This window comes from Pipistrellus hanaki (assembly GCF_964339955.1).
Source record: "Pipistrellus hanaki genome assembly, chromosome: 8".
Lineage (NCBI taxonomy): Eukaryota > Metazoa > Chordata > Mammalia > Chiroptera > Vespertilionidae > Pipistrellus > Pipistrellus hanaki.
The window spans coordinates 44,611,177-44,626,509 of record NC_140510.1 but is presented as its reverse complement, the minus strand read 5'-3'; the positions used below and the strand labels follow the sequence as shown (position 1 = coordinate 44,626,509).

Sequence of the window (15,333 nt, the reverse complement as noted above, 5' to 3'; positions counted from 1 at the left end):
AAAGCAGGATCCAATTGCTTCTAACCCGCCAGAGGGGGAAGAGTCTGTGGGGAGACCTTGCTGTGGACGAGGGAGCCTTCACAGCCATTTGCATCATTGACCATAGCCGGTTTTGACACTAAGCACTTGGCTCAGAGTCTGTGAAATTAGCAGGATCTGGTTGCTGAGGCATCTCAACCGCCACAACTCTATTGAGGAGAATGGCTACCAGCTGTCACCTCTGCCTCCGCCTCTGCGCTCGGCGATGCAGCCGTCGTGGCCACAGCAAATCAAGCCGTGATCCTGCGATGGCTCCTCGTGTTGGGGTTTGAACTACCAGCCAAATGGCTGTCGCTCAGCTCTTACGCTGCCAATCACCCGTCACTGTGGGTTAAACGTGATAGGCACACCGAGATCTTCCAACGCTTCAGACATCCGAGAGGCGGCTCGCTTTCCGCACAGGCAGGCAGAAAATCCGGGTGATTTTTGCTCCTGGATTTTAGAAGTTCCGACTTCGTGGAAGGGGTGAGGAGGGGACTTGCTGTTCTACAGAACAAGTTGCAGAAGGGCCTCTGACAAGTGAGTGGAAAATGTCATGTCAGCACCTAAGTCTTAACAATTTTGTAGTCATTGAAAAATTTATCTGCACAAATGAATCAAGTTCTCAGCACAATGGGACGCGGCACATCCCTTTCCGAAAAACAAAAACAAAGCTACCTGAAACCTTTTACGTGCCATTATTGCGTTTGAATTTTTCCCTGTCAAATAAGCATAAATTAAGATTTGGAAAATGCTTTTTCTATGAAGATTTTATTGCAACTGCATTTGAGATTTGGCAGGTACAATTTTTTTTCTCTGAAAATGAGAGAAATAGTTTCATCTTTTTGAAGTTTTAACATTATTATGCTCACCCTACAAGACTGACTTCTTTTTTCCAGTGAAGTACATTTTTAGAAAGGGAGTGCAAAAAAGGAACTAACATTTAGTTAGTATCTGCCCTGTGTGTGCAGGACGCTTTGCATATCTCTTCTGCTATCATCTTCAAAATTAGTCCTGAGAATTAGGCCTTAGTGAGTCCCATTTTATAGTTGAGAAACAGGCTTAGACGTTAATTTCCCCCAAACCGAACAAATGGTGACATAGCCAGAATTTAAAGCCAATTGTTTTGACTGCAAAGCCCATGCTTAGGACAGTATCTAAAACTCTTCCCAATGCTTTGACTGGTACCCTATGTCCATGTGTCATATCCCAGACGGAAGCCAATAGTAGAGCATGGTTGACTGAAAAAGCATTGGGTGAAGACTCTGATGAAGACTATGATAACAATTCTTAAACTCACGCAACACATAAGGGGAAACAAGTTATTTAAATGTCCGTTTCATCTGTTAAGGCAGAAAACAAAATCTGTCTTTCCATACACAGGAGACTTTTAAGGTGGTGGGAGGAGGGGGAATCTAACCACCTTGCCAGAGCACAATGAATTTTTTCTATAAATGCTTCCTTATTATGTGGATAAATAACTATTAAAGGTCATAAAGTGTGCATATTTTATGATTCTATATTTTTAAAAACTAGAAAAGTAGAGGCCACTTGAGTAGGTGGTTGACCACAGTAATGTTGCCCCACTCAATGTTGAGGTGGTAAAGGTACCATTTCGGACACCACCTCTTTGCAGCCAGGTTTAGAGCGCCACATGAGGTCTATAAGGGAGAAAGTTATTCCAAATTGAAGAGTCTCTGAAATTTTAACCTAAGTCCTGGGAGTGCCAGTGCCTTAAGCACGTTTATTTCCCTGCCATGTCAGTACGACAGGCATCCACAGACCTCAAGTCCACGAGGGTTTTTCAGCTTCCTCTCTGTGCACCAGATAAACAGTCCCCTGCCCTCAGGGGGAGGGGTGTGTGTGTTCCTTCTAACAGGGGCAATAATCTGATTTCACAGAAAAAGATATCCCTCTGCCTTCCAAGTTATTTCATGGCAAGAATTCTATTGTGCATGTCCCACCAAGGTTGGGCAGAGTCCATTCTTGACAGAAACTTGAAGCCACAGGCCAGGCCTTTGCTCAGCTGTAAGCCACTTCCTCTAAGCCATGCTCAGGGTCACTCTGTAGGTGCTGATCCCGTTCACAGACAAGGCATGTTTTCCTAAAATACTTGTGCCAAGTTCCAAAAATTTTCCTCCTCCAACCAGCCACAGCTCTTTAGAGTCAGAGAAACCCAGGCAGTGTGCGAGTGGAGGAGCAGGACCCCTTGCATAAGCCTGAAGGGAACCCTGTTTTCTGTTCATCAAAAGTTTAGGAGACGGTGAAGCTAAGTTTGCAGTTTACAACTGATCCCAAGTCCAGGGCACCAGCTAATGCTCTTCCCTGGCTGTTTCTCCGTTCTTGCGTGGATATGGCCCACCGTGCCAGTAAAGGCAGGCAGCAGGCTTCTGCCTGGTGACCAGGAAGAGTTTGAAACTTGTCTTCTCTCGCATCTTGAGAAAGTAAGCTTTTGCATGAAATGATGAGGAATCTTCCTAAGACAGAGAAGCGAAAGGAGTGGAGAAACGGTGAGCTAGAGGCAGGATGACAAACAGAGACTGGGAAAGAAGTGATCGAGGGCATGAGAGGGCACGCTTGTTTTTCTTCTGTTTGTTCCTTGTGGACCTTTTCCCTCAATGGTGCATTCGCTTGACCTCCCTCTACTTTTGGTTTGTGATCAGCAATCTGCTTATGCACAGCTTTGTCAGAATGAGAAGTATCTACTGCGACCATTGAGAAGCAGGGGTCACTTCAATGCATGTCCGCAGCTATATTTTATAATGATTTCGACTCTTCATTTCGCACTGGCATTTTAGAGAACTCTCTTCCAATGAGTGCTGACATAATATAGAGTGTCTGGTTCATACAAGCAGCACCCCCTCGAGGGAAAGCATGTTTTAGGGCTGTCTGTACTGGAGATGGAAAATGTAAAGCCTCAGATTAAATCCCATTGTTCTCCCTGGTAGGCCAAGCATAAAGTACGTGCTCAACAAATAGTAGCTGAACAAGTAAATGAAAGAGATTAATTTTCTAATTTAAAATATAGTTGCTCTCCATACCTCGGGATAGCCCTGGAAATGTAGTTCTGGGAAATTGCTGCAACCACTTAGTCAGTCATTGCCAAGCCCCCAACGTGCTACAGGCACCACCCTTTAAAGTTAGAAAAGGCTAGAAGGAGGCCTTACACTGAAAGAGACTTTTTAAAAGGTTCAGGCAGTTTTAAACACTAAAAACTTCATTGTCTCATCCTGCAGGGCCAGGCTTCTAAAAGAAGTTAAAACAGCCTCTACGTTGCCACCAGAAGTTGTGCCCCAGGGTGCTGGAGCTTGCCGGGACCCAATGCTTGCTTTCTCCCTGGGAACCAGCATTTAAAGCAACTCCCATCGGCTGGCGTGACATGAAGCGCCCAGCGGTTCCAGCTGCAGCCAGTTTAAAATGCCTGTTCACAGGCTCCTGGAAGGCGCCCTCAGCCTTGGCAGAGTCAGAGCTGACACTCTGAAAAGCACTCCTCCCACCCCCAAGAGCATCAGGAGGAGAATGGCCATGTTTGTCTTGGCGCTATTGTTATCTTCTGATAACATCTGTGTTGTTGAAGAGGCCAAGATGGAGAGTAGGTAGAAGTTGATCAGAGGACAGAGGAAGAGAAAACAACAGTGTCCACAGCACTGAAGCAATCAGATGAACATGTTCTGTAAACCAATGGGCTCTTCCTGCTCCTGGGCTGCTGGTGGTTGGGGCCTGGGTTGGGGATGGGGGGAGGAAGAATGAAGGAAGAGCCTGCTCCTCCCTCCTCCGAGCAGACACTTTTTGAAATTCTATTCCCAGCCCCTAGGGCTCCACTGTCACCTCCTCAGGGCATTTCCTCTGAGCGGGGCAGGTCCACCACTTAGCTCTCATTTAAAAACTGAATCTGGAATTAGAACGGCAATTTTAAAGGCAGTCCTTTGGGAAACTTAAAGAATGAGACGTTGTAACTCTTTTAAAAATTCCCCTCAGGTTGTTTGTTTTGATAGCATTTACTGAGGAATGGATGCTTTTTTTTTTACTTGAATAAGTCTACTTTCTGAAAATTGAGATCATTTTTAAAAGTAGGTTTGTAATGGAATCATTTATCTCTTACTTAGACTATTCTACACTAATACATACAGTCTTATTTTTCTGATTTTAAAGTGTATACTTTTAATTCTTTGGTGTCTAAAGGAAAATGTTTTTCCTATGGCAAAAGCCTGTTATTACCATTAACCAAAAATAAAAATACGTGACACTTGTCACCAAGATGGCATCCAAAGTCACTACCCCTCTGGAGCCCCTCCCCTCCCATGCCCCCACCTTCATAAGGAGACTGATAAACGGTACTTCTGCTTGGGACCCTCAGCTCTCCCTCCCCGAGACCCCCAGCCCTCCAGGCCCTCTGTTGCAGGCACAGTGCTATCCATACGCGTAGGAAATGGCTGTGCATGTGCCTAGGGTGTTTTTTCCGCTTGCTTTCTCTTCCAGCATTTGATCACTGGCTGGTGAACTGTTTGGCCCCACAGAGATCTCTAGACCACTGGCTCTTGGATTTGAAAGGCATCTGCTTATTTTGAAAATGTAAATGCGGCCTCAAAGACTAACAGGCAAGGAATGACCCACTGAGCAAGGGGAGAGGTTGCCAATCTGGAGCCCAGTCCCTCCCTCTATCACACCGAGATCCTGGCTGTCAGAACCACTTCAGCAAGCTCCAGGAATGAGCAAAGGGCCACGATTAATGCAAGCAGCAGCAGCAGCAGCAGCAGCGTGTGTCCCCCTCTCTCTTTCTATTTCCTTCTCTCAATCTCTCTCTCTCTCTCTCTCTCTCTCTCTCTCTCTCTCTCTCTCTCTCTCTCTCTCTCTCACACACACACACACACACACACACACACACACATACACACTTGCCAGGCAGATCACTTCCCACCTAATTTAAAGTGATAATGAGGTCATTTACAAAAGGACTCTGAGTCTTTGAAATAGTGGCTCCTACACCCAGGGCCGCCTGGAGGAGGGCCCCATCACAGGGACACTGGCCGCTGCAGCAGCAGCCGGGTCCTGGGGATGGATTCCCCAGAAAGTCCAGGAAGGTTAATGCCTGACTTTGATCTCTGTCAGGCGTACCAGCAAGAATTAATTTACATTTCAGATGAAAAAGGTTGACAGCATGAAAAGGCATCTTGTTTCTGGTATGTGAATGTGCCGTAATAGATCGGGAATTCTGAAAGGAAGTTCTGAGGAAGCTGAAGGGATAAGCCGTGCGGCTGCTTTTATTGGGAAGGAGATGAAAGGAAAACAAATTTCAATATGCTCTGTAGTAACATGTAGGCCAAATGCTTCCTAAATTTCAAGGGCTGCTTTTAAAAGTACATAACATATCTTAGCAACACCATTAACAAAGACTATGTGCCAGAACTTGAAATACAAACAAGTGCGTCCCACAGAATCAAAATTTCAAATAAAATGATTTGTTGAAAAAATAATAAATTAGAGAATAACCTTAGAACACACCAGAAAAGGTGTACTATGACAACATCCCCAAGCCACTTCCCCAGGCATCAAAACTAAGAGAATCTGCCCGGACAGCATGGTTCAGTGGTTGAGTGTTGACCTATGGAGCCAGGAGGTCATGATTCGATTCCTGGTCAGAGCACATGCCCGGGTTACAGCTTAATCCCCAGTGTAGGGCGTGCAGGAGGAAGCTGATCAATGATTCTTATCATTGTTGTTTCTCTCTCTCTCTCTCTCTCTCTCTCTCCCTTCCTCTCTGAAATCAATTTTATATATATATATATATATATATATATATATATATATATATATATATATATAATAGGCCTGGTGCACAAAATTCATGCACTGAGGTGGGGGGTCCCTAAGCCTGGCCTGCACCCTCTTGCAGTCTGGAGCCCTTGGGGGATGTCTGACTGACTGACCAGCAGTCAGACATCTTTAGTGCTGCCATGGAGGCAGGAGAGGCTCCAACCACCACCACTGCACTCCAGTGAGCCCGGCTTCTGGCTGAGGAGCATCACCCCTGTGGGAGCGCGCTGACCACCAGGGGGCAGCTCCTGTGTTGAGCGTCTGCCCCCTGTTGGTCAGTGTGCATCATAGTGACCAGTCGTTCTGCAGTTTGGTCAATTTGCATATTAGCCTTTTATTATATACTAGGAGCCCAGCGGGCAAAATCACGTGGCCCCGCCCACCCGCCCACTTGCCACCTGAACCTCTCCACAGAGCTCCAGCACACTTGGCCCAGCCCCTGACCCCTCTGGACTTCTCTGGTTGCTTCAAGCCTCGCCCTCAGTCCCTCGTGGTGCCTCAGGCTGGTCCTGCCTTCTCCAGGCACCTCCCCACTTCTGCCCTGTCTCTGGAGCAATGTGGCCGCTCCTTCCTGTCCTGGCGCCAGCGTAGAAGCCTCTCACCTGCTGTGCTGTGCTCCTTCCCTTGGCAGGTGGGTGGCGGGGTGCTCTGAGTGTGAGCAGTGGGTGGCGAAGGACTCATGAGGAGAGGGCTACAAGCTTTCATCCCTGTCCTCCCTGGCACAGGATGGTCCCGCCTCCTCCGAGTGCCTCCCCATCTCCGGAGCAACGCCCCACTGCACATGCCTCCTGTGATTGGTTGTGACCTTAGGGCGTCTTGGCCAATTTGCATATGCCTCTATTATTATATAGGATGATGAAGAGAACTGCTTTTGCCAGGGGCTTGTTCTATTTGGAAATGAAATGTTCTTGTTGCAGGAAGAGGAGCTTTTAATGAAAGGATTATACTTGGAAAGAAAAGAACATGCTCCAAAGTAGAGCAATTGGAATAATTGTTTCTCCTTTCGGATAAACACAACTGTGCTTCAATTCTGAAGATAAGGAAAATTTTCTCGAGTAAAACTTAACTGCCAGTAAAATAGCAAATGTCATTACCCTGCCCATAAATCTTTTCTGCTAACACAATTTCTGCTCCCACCTCAATTCCTGCTCATGGTGTTGGCTGAAAGGCAAAGAGACTGCGCTTGCGTTGGCTCTCTGGCTGCCACACTCTACTTCCAAGAGGAAGAGGTGAGATCAGTGTCATCCTTGAGTCTCCATGCCTGTCTGAGGCCCTGCAGGCCACATTCATGGAAAATCCCAAAGCTGCTTGATAAGTGGGAACACTGGCTGCTAGGTTGAGAAAGAGGGATGTCTGCAAAACCTAAAAAAAGAAAAGAAGAAGGAGGAGGAGGAGAGGAGGAGGAAGAGGAGGAGAGGAAAGAAGGGAAGCTCTTTAAAGAAATGTGTTCTCTCTGATTCCACAAAACAAAATTGTCCTTCCCTGGTACCTCTCCTGCAGGTGCTGCCCTGGAATAAGTAATCATGACTGTGCTGATACCACGTTCAGAGAGACCTGACTTTGCATGCAGTGCTCACTTGGCAATAACAGAATGCAAAAAGGTGTGGTAGGCAGTTAGCAGATGTGAGCAGAGCAAGGGCGATGGGCGAGGTGCAGAGGTCACCAGGGTGGTAAGCCCTGGGTGGGTGCCTAGCAAGGGGCAACGATGAGAAAACAAGGACCTCGCCCCCGGAGGACCTTTCCTCCCCAGCATATGGCTGGTCATGCGGTTTAGACCCCTTGACCTTTCATATCGCTGGTCATGCGGTTTGGATCCTCCCCTGACATTTCCTCCCTTGGCGTGTTGCTAGTCATGAGATAGACCCCCTTGGGGGAGGAACAAGGGACCCAAGTGTGGCCTCATGTGACTCCCACGGGGGCCCTTGCACAAGTAACAATTAGAAAGTCTTTTCTATCAAAATTATAGTTTAGATATTAACTCCATTTCCTTTTTATAACTTTTCATTTTATACTCAGAACCACTTGGGCTTCCTTCCTGTAGGAGACAAAGACACAGTTTTGCACCATTTCCTGGCAAAACTTTTGAAACAGCCCCCACCCTTGTTGCTCCGCCTCCTCAGGTTAAACATTCAGGCCAGATTATGAAACCACACTCCTAAGCCAATCAGGGTTCGGTGCAGAGACACGTCAGGGATAAAAAGGAGAATGGACTTCCCCTTCTTTGTGCTTCCCTGCCATATTGTTGCTGGGGCACTGCACTCTTCTGTAGAAGTTTCGAGCGTCTGTTTTATTCCCACGACATCAGTTAAGAGCATTTCTAACACACACTGCTCCCTCAGTTGTGTTTTAGCTCCAGGCCCAGGAAAGCAGCAAAAACAGATAAGCGATTCCATGGCTGACATCAGGACCAGCTGCATTGTCCAGCCACTGTGGCTCAGTGGTTGAGTATCAACCCATGAATCAAGAGATCACGGTTAGATTTCCGGTCAGGGCACATGTTTGGATGGTTGGCTCAGTCCCCAGTAGGGTACGTGCAGGAGGCATCCAATGGATGATTCTCTCTCATCACTGATGTTTCTATCTCTCTTTCCCTCTCCCTTCCTCTCTGTGAAATCAATAAAAACATATTTTTAAAAAAAAGAAAAAAAAAAGATCAGCTGCATTGACAAATGACCCTCTGCCCTGGCACTGGCCAATCAGTAGAGACAATGAACCTGAAAGTGTTACCATAATAATCTCGATATTAATGAGGGAAAGGAAGCAAAGGGTATGGGGCACAATGCCTGTTTGTTTCACCAGGAAACTAGAGCTTCACACCCCAGGGAATCTGCAGCATTGTCCCTCCAAGGGGATTAATATCCCCCCCCCCCCCCCTTGCTGGGGTACCTAATTGTGTGGGAGAGGGAAGCAGGGGGAGACAAGGACATGCCCAGAAAACTCAAAATGGAGTACAGAGAGGTGCCTGACTCTAGAGGCCTTTGGTCTAACTAGGAAAGAGGTCATTGGACCCATCAGAAGCCCACGAAAACTTGGAAAGTTACCTGGCTAGTTTGAAAAAGTTCCGGGTTAAAACCCCAGGAGAACAAAGCTCTTTCTCTTGCTTGGGACCCACACTTGCCCTGTCGGTTCCTGTTCTCTCCTGCCCAGGATCACGTGACCTGAGGCCTGAGACAGACTGTGCGGGCTCCCGAGGACCTGAAGCAGAAACTGTGGGCTCCCGAGGACCTGAAGCAGAAACTGTGGGCGCTGGCCTTTGCCTCGGCCCTGCAGAAGACACGGCTGGATTTTTCCACGGTGGGATGGAGAGCGATGGGATGCACCTGGAACGCTGTGAATAGGATCCTCCCATGAACCCACCCACACTCTTCCTCACCCCTTTGCCCAGGATGTTCTCCTCGCCTCTCTCTTTCTCCTAAGCTTCAAGAGGCCTCCTTTTGCCTCTGTAACTTGTTTCCTGGGTGCATTTTTTTTCTATGGGTCACTTTTACCTCTGCGACTTTCTAAATAAACTTTTGAGTCTTGACTCTGAATTCTTTCTTAGCCAGAACTCAAGTACTGAGGTTGCTGAACCAAGGTCCAGGCTGACTCCACTGGCCTAACACCTGGTACCGCTTTGGCGCCAACACAGGGAGCCCTCCAAACATGATCTTCAGAGAGGGAACATGTGATTTATGATCCTACATACTGGATTCAGTGGATCAACAATATATAAGCTCAAAGTTTATATTTTAAAACATATGTTGGGCTTTGGGCCAAATTGCAAGATCAGAAGTCAGCCCAGTATCCTCACTTAAGGGGGACCGTGTGTGTGTGTGCATGCTTGTGTGTGTGTGTGTGTGTGGTGGGAGGTAGGCAAGTAGGGAACAAATGCACTTTGAATTGTCTTTCTTAAATTGCAACTAGAATCACATCCCTCTTCCTGAGGCTTTGAAGTTGCAGAGCCTAGAAATCCTAGGGGATGGTGTTAAAAGTTACACATTCCCATTTAAATGACACCCTTTCCTCTAAAATACTTTGGTTTGGAATGAAGATGCCTGACTGAGTATTCCTGGATCCAGGTTCTGGGTAAGGACCCCCTGGAGAAGGTTGTGGGCTATTTGATATAAAGGTTTGCTTCAATCGTGGCATTAACTGGAACCCTACCCCTCCCCCCCCCCCCCCCCCCCCCCACACACACACACACACACGGCTGAGCCCACTGGACTGGCCACATTCATATTCTGTCCCCCTGTCTTGAGTTTGGGGAGCTATTGGTGTGCTGGGTCCTGTTTTTTTTCCAGCTCCTGGATTAGGCTTATACAACTTCAAATGACAGAGGAAACCCAGCCCGGAAGCCACTGTGGATACTGCCACTTGGGAAAGAGCAGAGTGACCTTGGAGCCAAGGAGGGCACTGATGAGCCAGGAACCAGAGCTCAGGCGCTCAGGTAGCCATGGCCACGATGAGCCACAAGAGCCACCACGTGCTCACCCTGTGGATCCAGAAGACCACTGTAAGCACATAACGACCCGGGGGAAGAAAACGCAGTCTGCTGGGAAACCTTGAGCTATTCCTGCCTTTGTGATGCAGAGAGACAGGTCTGGCATGCAGTCAGAGAACTCCAAGGTTGGAAGGCACCTTCCTGGCCTTTTTAGCCATTGCTCCCATTTCACAGATGAGGGCCATGTACCCTCAGGAGGGAAAGGGGCGTGTTCCGCTGGCGGGTGTATGAAGTTAACTCTATGCAAACTGCCTGTGCTCCGGTGCTGGCTCTGCCACTGATGAGCTGTGTGACTCTGGACACACGTTACTTCACTTCTCTAGGCCTTGGCTGCCCCCTCTACAAAATCGTGAAGATAAGAATATCTGCTCAGAGCATCCTTAGCCAAGGGTGGCACACAGCAAATGCTCTCTAAGGGTTGTTCTCATCATCGCCACACATGGGGTGTGTCAGACACAGCACAGAAAACCCTCGCTAGAATTCTTGACTCCTATTCCAGTGCTCCTGAATTATTAACCTTGCAGCTTTCCTAAACTCATATGAACTTAATCACTGAGTATTTCCAAGTGGATGCTATGAAAATGATGTTTTAATTACCTGCTTCAATATGAATAGCAGACTCACTCCTTCTGTTGCTTATTTTCTTAAATTTCCTCCGAGCATCATATCCTCTCCAGGCTAAAAATATAAAACCATGTGCTAGGAGTGACATTAATTTAAGAACGTGCCAGAGAATTGATATAAGCTGTTTTCTTCCAATCTATGACCCCTCTTCTCGTCCCTCGCTGAACAAAATCAGCAGAGTTACGTGAGGGATGGGGAAGGGGGGCCTCTCTGTACTCTTAGCTTGGCCTCTACGATGCTTCTGAGGAGGAGTTATTTTCATTCAGGCAGAGTTTCCAGAACATTCTGGATTTCACATATGCATGGCTAGGGACCCCTATCCCGGGTGAGGGGGTCCCCTGTCCTTCCAGCCCAGGGAGGAAGCTGTCTTCAGGCTTTGGCAGTGGGAAACAGAACCATGTGAACTGTTCCATCTTTGCTGTTTGAAGGGAGGTATAAGCATGAAAGTTGAAGGAGAGAATAATAAAGAGGAGAGTCAAGGGGAATCATTCGCAGCACCACACTGGCATGGGGTGAGGGTAAAGATCCACGGATGCAGAGAAGGAGAAGGGACTCACCGCTGCTGTGTTGAGTCCTTTAGTCAGAGACCTGGGGTTTTCGGGCGCGCACCAGGAGCACAACTGCCTCTCCTCTTTGCTCCCCCCTCTTCCCCCCAGACTGTGCCAGCTCTCCGTGCTGCTGAGCGAGGTCAGGAAGTCCAGAGGGAGCATTATGAGAGCACGAAGGAGATGATCTGCTATGGGCTTTCACAACCCTCACCAAGAGCACAGGATTCAAATGTTGTAACATAAATACACACATGTATGCAAAGAAGCACTGACTGGGCTGGGCATGTTATGGGCCTAGAGATCTGTTCCCTTGGTTTCCAAGCCCTGTCTGGGCTAGAAAAGCCGTCTGAAGTGGTATTAGAAATCCTGACGCTGAAAACCTGCTCATGGACCTGAAGTATAGTAAGTCAGTCACCCAGGAGCTGGGATCCATGTTTGTGTGATTTGGATTTTACCTCCGTCCACTTCATAGTGCCTCTGTCCTGCCACTCGTCATAGTGTGCTGTGACAGCTTGTTTGGTTGTCTGGAGGTCAGGGACCATGGCGCTCTTTATTGCTGTATCCCCAGCAGCTAGCACAGGACCTGGCCTGTAGGATGCACCGGGTAAAGATTTGCTGAGGCAAAGAAGAAAGATGGAAGGGAACAAAGAAGGGAAGGAAGGGAGGGAGGAAGAAAAGAAACCGCTGAGAACGGGTGCTTCATGAAATGCCACGATTCAGAACCATTTACCTGACTGGATGGAGGTGGCCCCCTTCTCTCTCTTCTCTCTGGCTTTTCTGTATCTCCTGGCTCCAAGCCACCCCTTGGCATATGCCTGCAGCACAACCACTCTGCCTATGACTTCTCGTAGCAGCAAATTTAGCTGCTCAACGTGGTAATATTTGAGGAAAACCTGAAAGGAGACATCAGTTTTAGCAATATATAGGGATTCACTCTATTTCAGCGTTTAAATATTAAAAGCATTATCTAAATAAAGTTTACAGTGACTTGATTTATGCTAATGTTATGAACTTCCTGGAAGCAAATACAATTCCACTCCTAAGGCGGAGCCCACCTGTGATCATGGATACAAACATTCGATGTAGATAGGGCTTTAGGAGACCTCAACTATTCTCTAAATCTGCCTCATTTCCCCCATGAATTCCCTTCTCTCAGCTCCATCTCTACTTTCTTTCCCCACAGCCCTAATGGAGGTGCTACCCAACAGAACTGACCCAAGCCAACAGAAGCTCCCAGGGAGAGGGCCCTAGATGACCCCCAGTGATTGAATTTCTGCCCAGGAGCAGGAGTGTTGCCATCAACACTTATGCTAAGACTGGCTTTGCATGGCAAATTCAGAATGGACCGTAGAAACCTGGAATCCCACAGTGATGTGATGTTCTCCCAAATGAGAAGCTACACATGACGAGACTGTTAATTAGGGTATGCAATAAATAACACAAGAGTCTAATGAAAAATCAACAAAACTATAAAAAGATACTCATTATTGTCGTTAATACGATTGGTGTATTTGCATGCAGTGCTGAAATAAGTTGCATTGGAAAAAAGGGACAATTTAAAATAAACTTGAAGATCTCATTCTAGAAACGCTAAGTGGCTCTCAGACTACATGCCGAACAGCAGCCCCCTCCTCCTTTGGTCCTTGAGGTCCTGGGACTCTTGACCCAAGACCGGCTAAGATCATTGTTAGGTTGGGGCCTTATCTGCGAAGCTACACAACTTACAGAGCCATTCATATCACTGACAAGAGACGAGGGTATGTAATATAGCATCACAGGTGACAATGTGAACAATAAAGAAAGAACTACCTTTGTTTTTCCCAGCACCCAGTGATCTAATCTGGACTTTTCCAAGATAGCAACACAACTCTCTTTGCTAGCGAGAGGCGTTTGGTGTGCTCTGAATGCCAAGTAATAATACCTACAAAATAAAAGAGGAAGAAGTACTTTTAGTCTTCATTTCACTTAGTATAGTGGAATTGCTCTGGGCCCGTTGACATGCTTCGTTTTCTAATAGTAAATAATTCTTGAGCACTGATAACAATGTACTACATAGTGAAAGATATACAATTTATGCTTATTGGCTCTTACCTACTTTCATATTTCCTGCTACGTGCATTTCCCTTTTAATATTGCTTTGTAATTCATATTGAATGCATATATGACATCTTTTGCATGAAAATTCAAAGGATTAATCCTTATAGAAAGCTGAAATTTAGATAGCTCTTCCAGTGAAAATCATTATATAAAATGTTAGAATTACTATTATAAAAATAACTTGTAAGAGGAGAAGAAATCTGCTGATTGAAATACCCAAACTAAGTGTCATACTCATCTGGGTAAGAGTTGGAAAACATATTTTCAGATAAAATGAATATTTAAAAAAAATCAGTAAAAAACACATAGTAAACAGTCATTAAATTTTTTATGAGGAAAGACCTAGTACAGCCAGAAAAAAATGATTTTCATAGAGATAGCTATATGATCAAGAGAATTAAATTTTTATTTTGTTTTATTAGTGCCACAAAGTTGCCAGTGGTAATTTATATGTTTGGTCCAAAATTATGCTCTAGTTTTCTTTCCTAGTACTTGTTGCTACACATCAAAAGATATCTTTGAACTGTTCATCTGATCAGATGGTTAGTTTTTTCTCTTGAGAACCTTTGAATAAAAAACATCTAAAATTTTTAAAATTGTAATCCTATTATAACAATGTTAAAACTTCATTTCTTTAATCTGACCTTTCTGACTTATTTTCTTTGATTGAAACGGGCCTTACCCAACCTATGAGGACCTTGCCTCACTCACCTCCCTCCCTTGCATGTCCACTCCCTTAATCACTCCCCCCTCAGACAGTGGGGTTCTGGTCAGCATCAAATAATCTTAGGAACAAAGTCCCAGGTGTGCTGAACACAGTCACACAGTTTCAGTCAAACTAAAGATAACATCTAGGCCTCAGCTGTATTTCAGCTCCGCACCCAGAAAATGGGAATGGCCCCCCAATCACACCCTTGTGAAACCAGAGAGCGTAATGCCATGGCTAACATCAGGACCAGATGCAATGACCAACTACCCCCTGTCCTAGCACTGACCATTCCATAGAGACCATGACCCTAACCATGACCGGTTAGACATTAAGATTAATGATCTCCCCGCTTTATAACCCATCCCCTAGGAGCTACCAGCGAGCCAGGTCTTACGGTATTAGCTCACCTGTGACTCTGGGTTTGGTGCCATTTCCTTAAATAAACCTTTACTTTTTTTGCAGCAAACTCCAGTTCACATTTGCTTGGGCTTTGACACCCACAGGTGAACAAACCCCTTTAGTTTGGCGACACCACTGTATAAAGTTTGACTATGCTGTGAAAAGTCCATCTGAAGCAAATAGCAAAAGTGGTCATAGCCTATAATCCTACTGACTGTCTGCAGAGCCACACATCTGTCTCAAGGTGTGGTGTATGTATGGTCTCCTCAAACAATCACCAAAAACACATTTATCTTCTTGAATTACTTTTAATAAACTTCCATATTTTCAGATAAAATCGCACAGATTATTTTTGGATTCTAGCTGGTACCCTGGTAAAACAAACAAACAAACAAACAAACAAGCAAACAAAACACTTGAGTGAGCTCTTGTGCTCTTTACTATAAGGATGAAACTGAAAAGAATCAAGATAAAAGGTCTGTCGGCAAAGGTTGTCTTTTTGGGAGTCAATTCCACCCCTTTGCTGAAACAGCTTGATGAATTAAATGAGCAGAAGATATGCATAACAGCAAAATAACAAGTGTAGAGGTTTGTCTTGGGTTTGGGCGCTGCAAAGCATTGCAATGATCAGTTTTACCCTGAGT

At 46.0% G+C, this 15,333-nt stretch overlaps 1 protein-coding gene across 1 annotated transcript in view; it reads right to left on the bottom strand.

Annotated features, from left to right (window-relative positions):
* The window catches only part of MYO3B (myosin IIIB), a gene marked incomplete at its 3' end in the record, with an annotated part of 334,099 nt that overhangs the window by 106,800 nt on the left and 211,966 nt on the right, over nt 1-15,333 (bottom strand). Inside the window, exons 25-27 of the mRNA XM_084892298.1 lie at nt 13,294-13,405; nt 12,215-12,377; nt 10,910-10,990 (exon numbers count right to left, since the gene is read on the bottom strand). Of these exons, the coding sequence (XP_084748424.1) occupies nt 10,910-10,990; nt 12,215-12,377; nt 13,294-13,405 (356 nt within the window). The remainder of the gene's footprint in view (nt 1-10,909; nt 10,991-12,214; nt 12,378-13,293; nt 13,406-15,333) is intronic.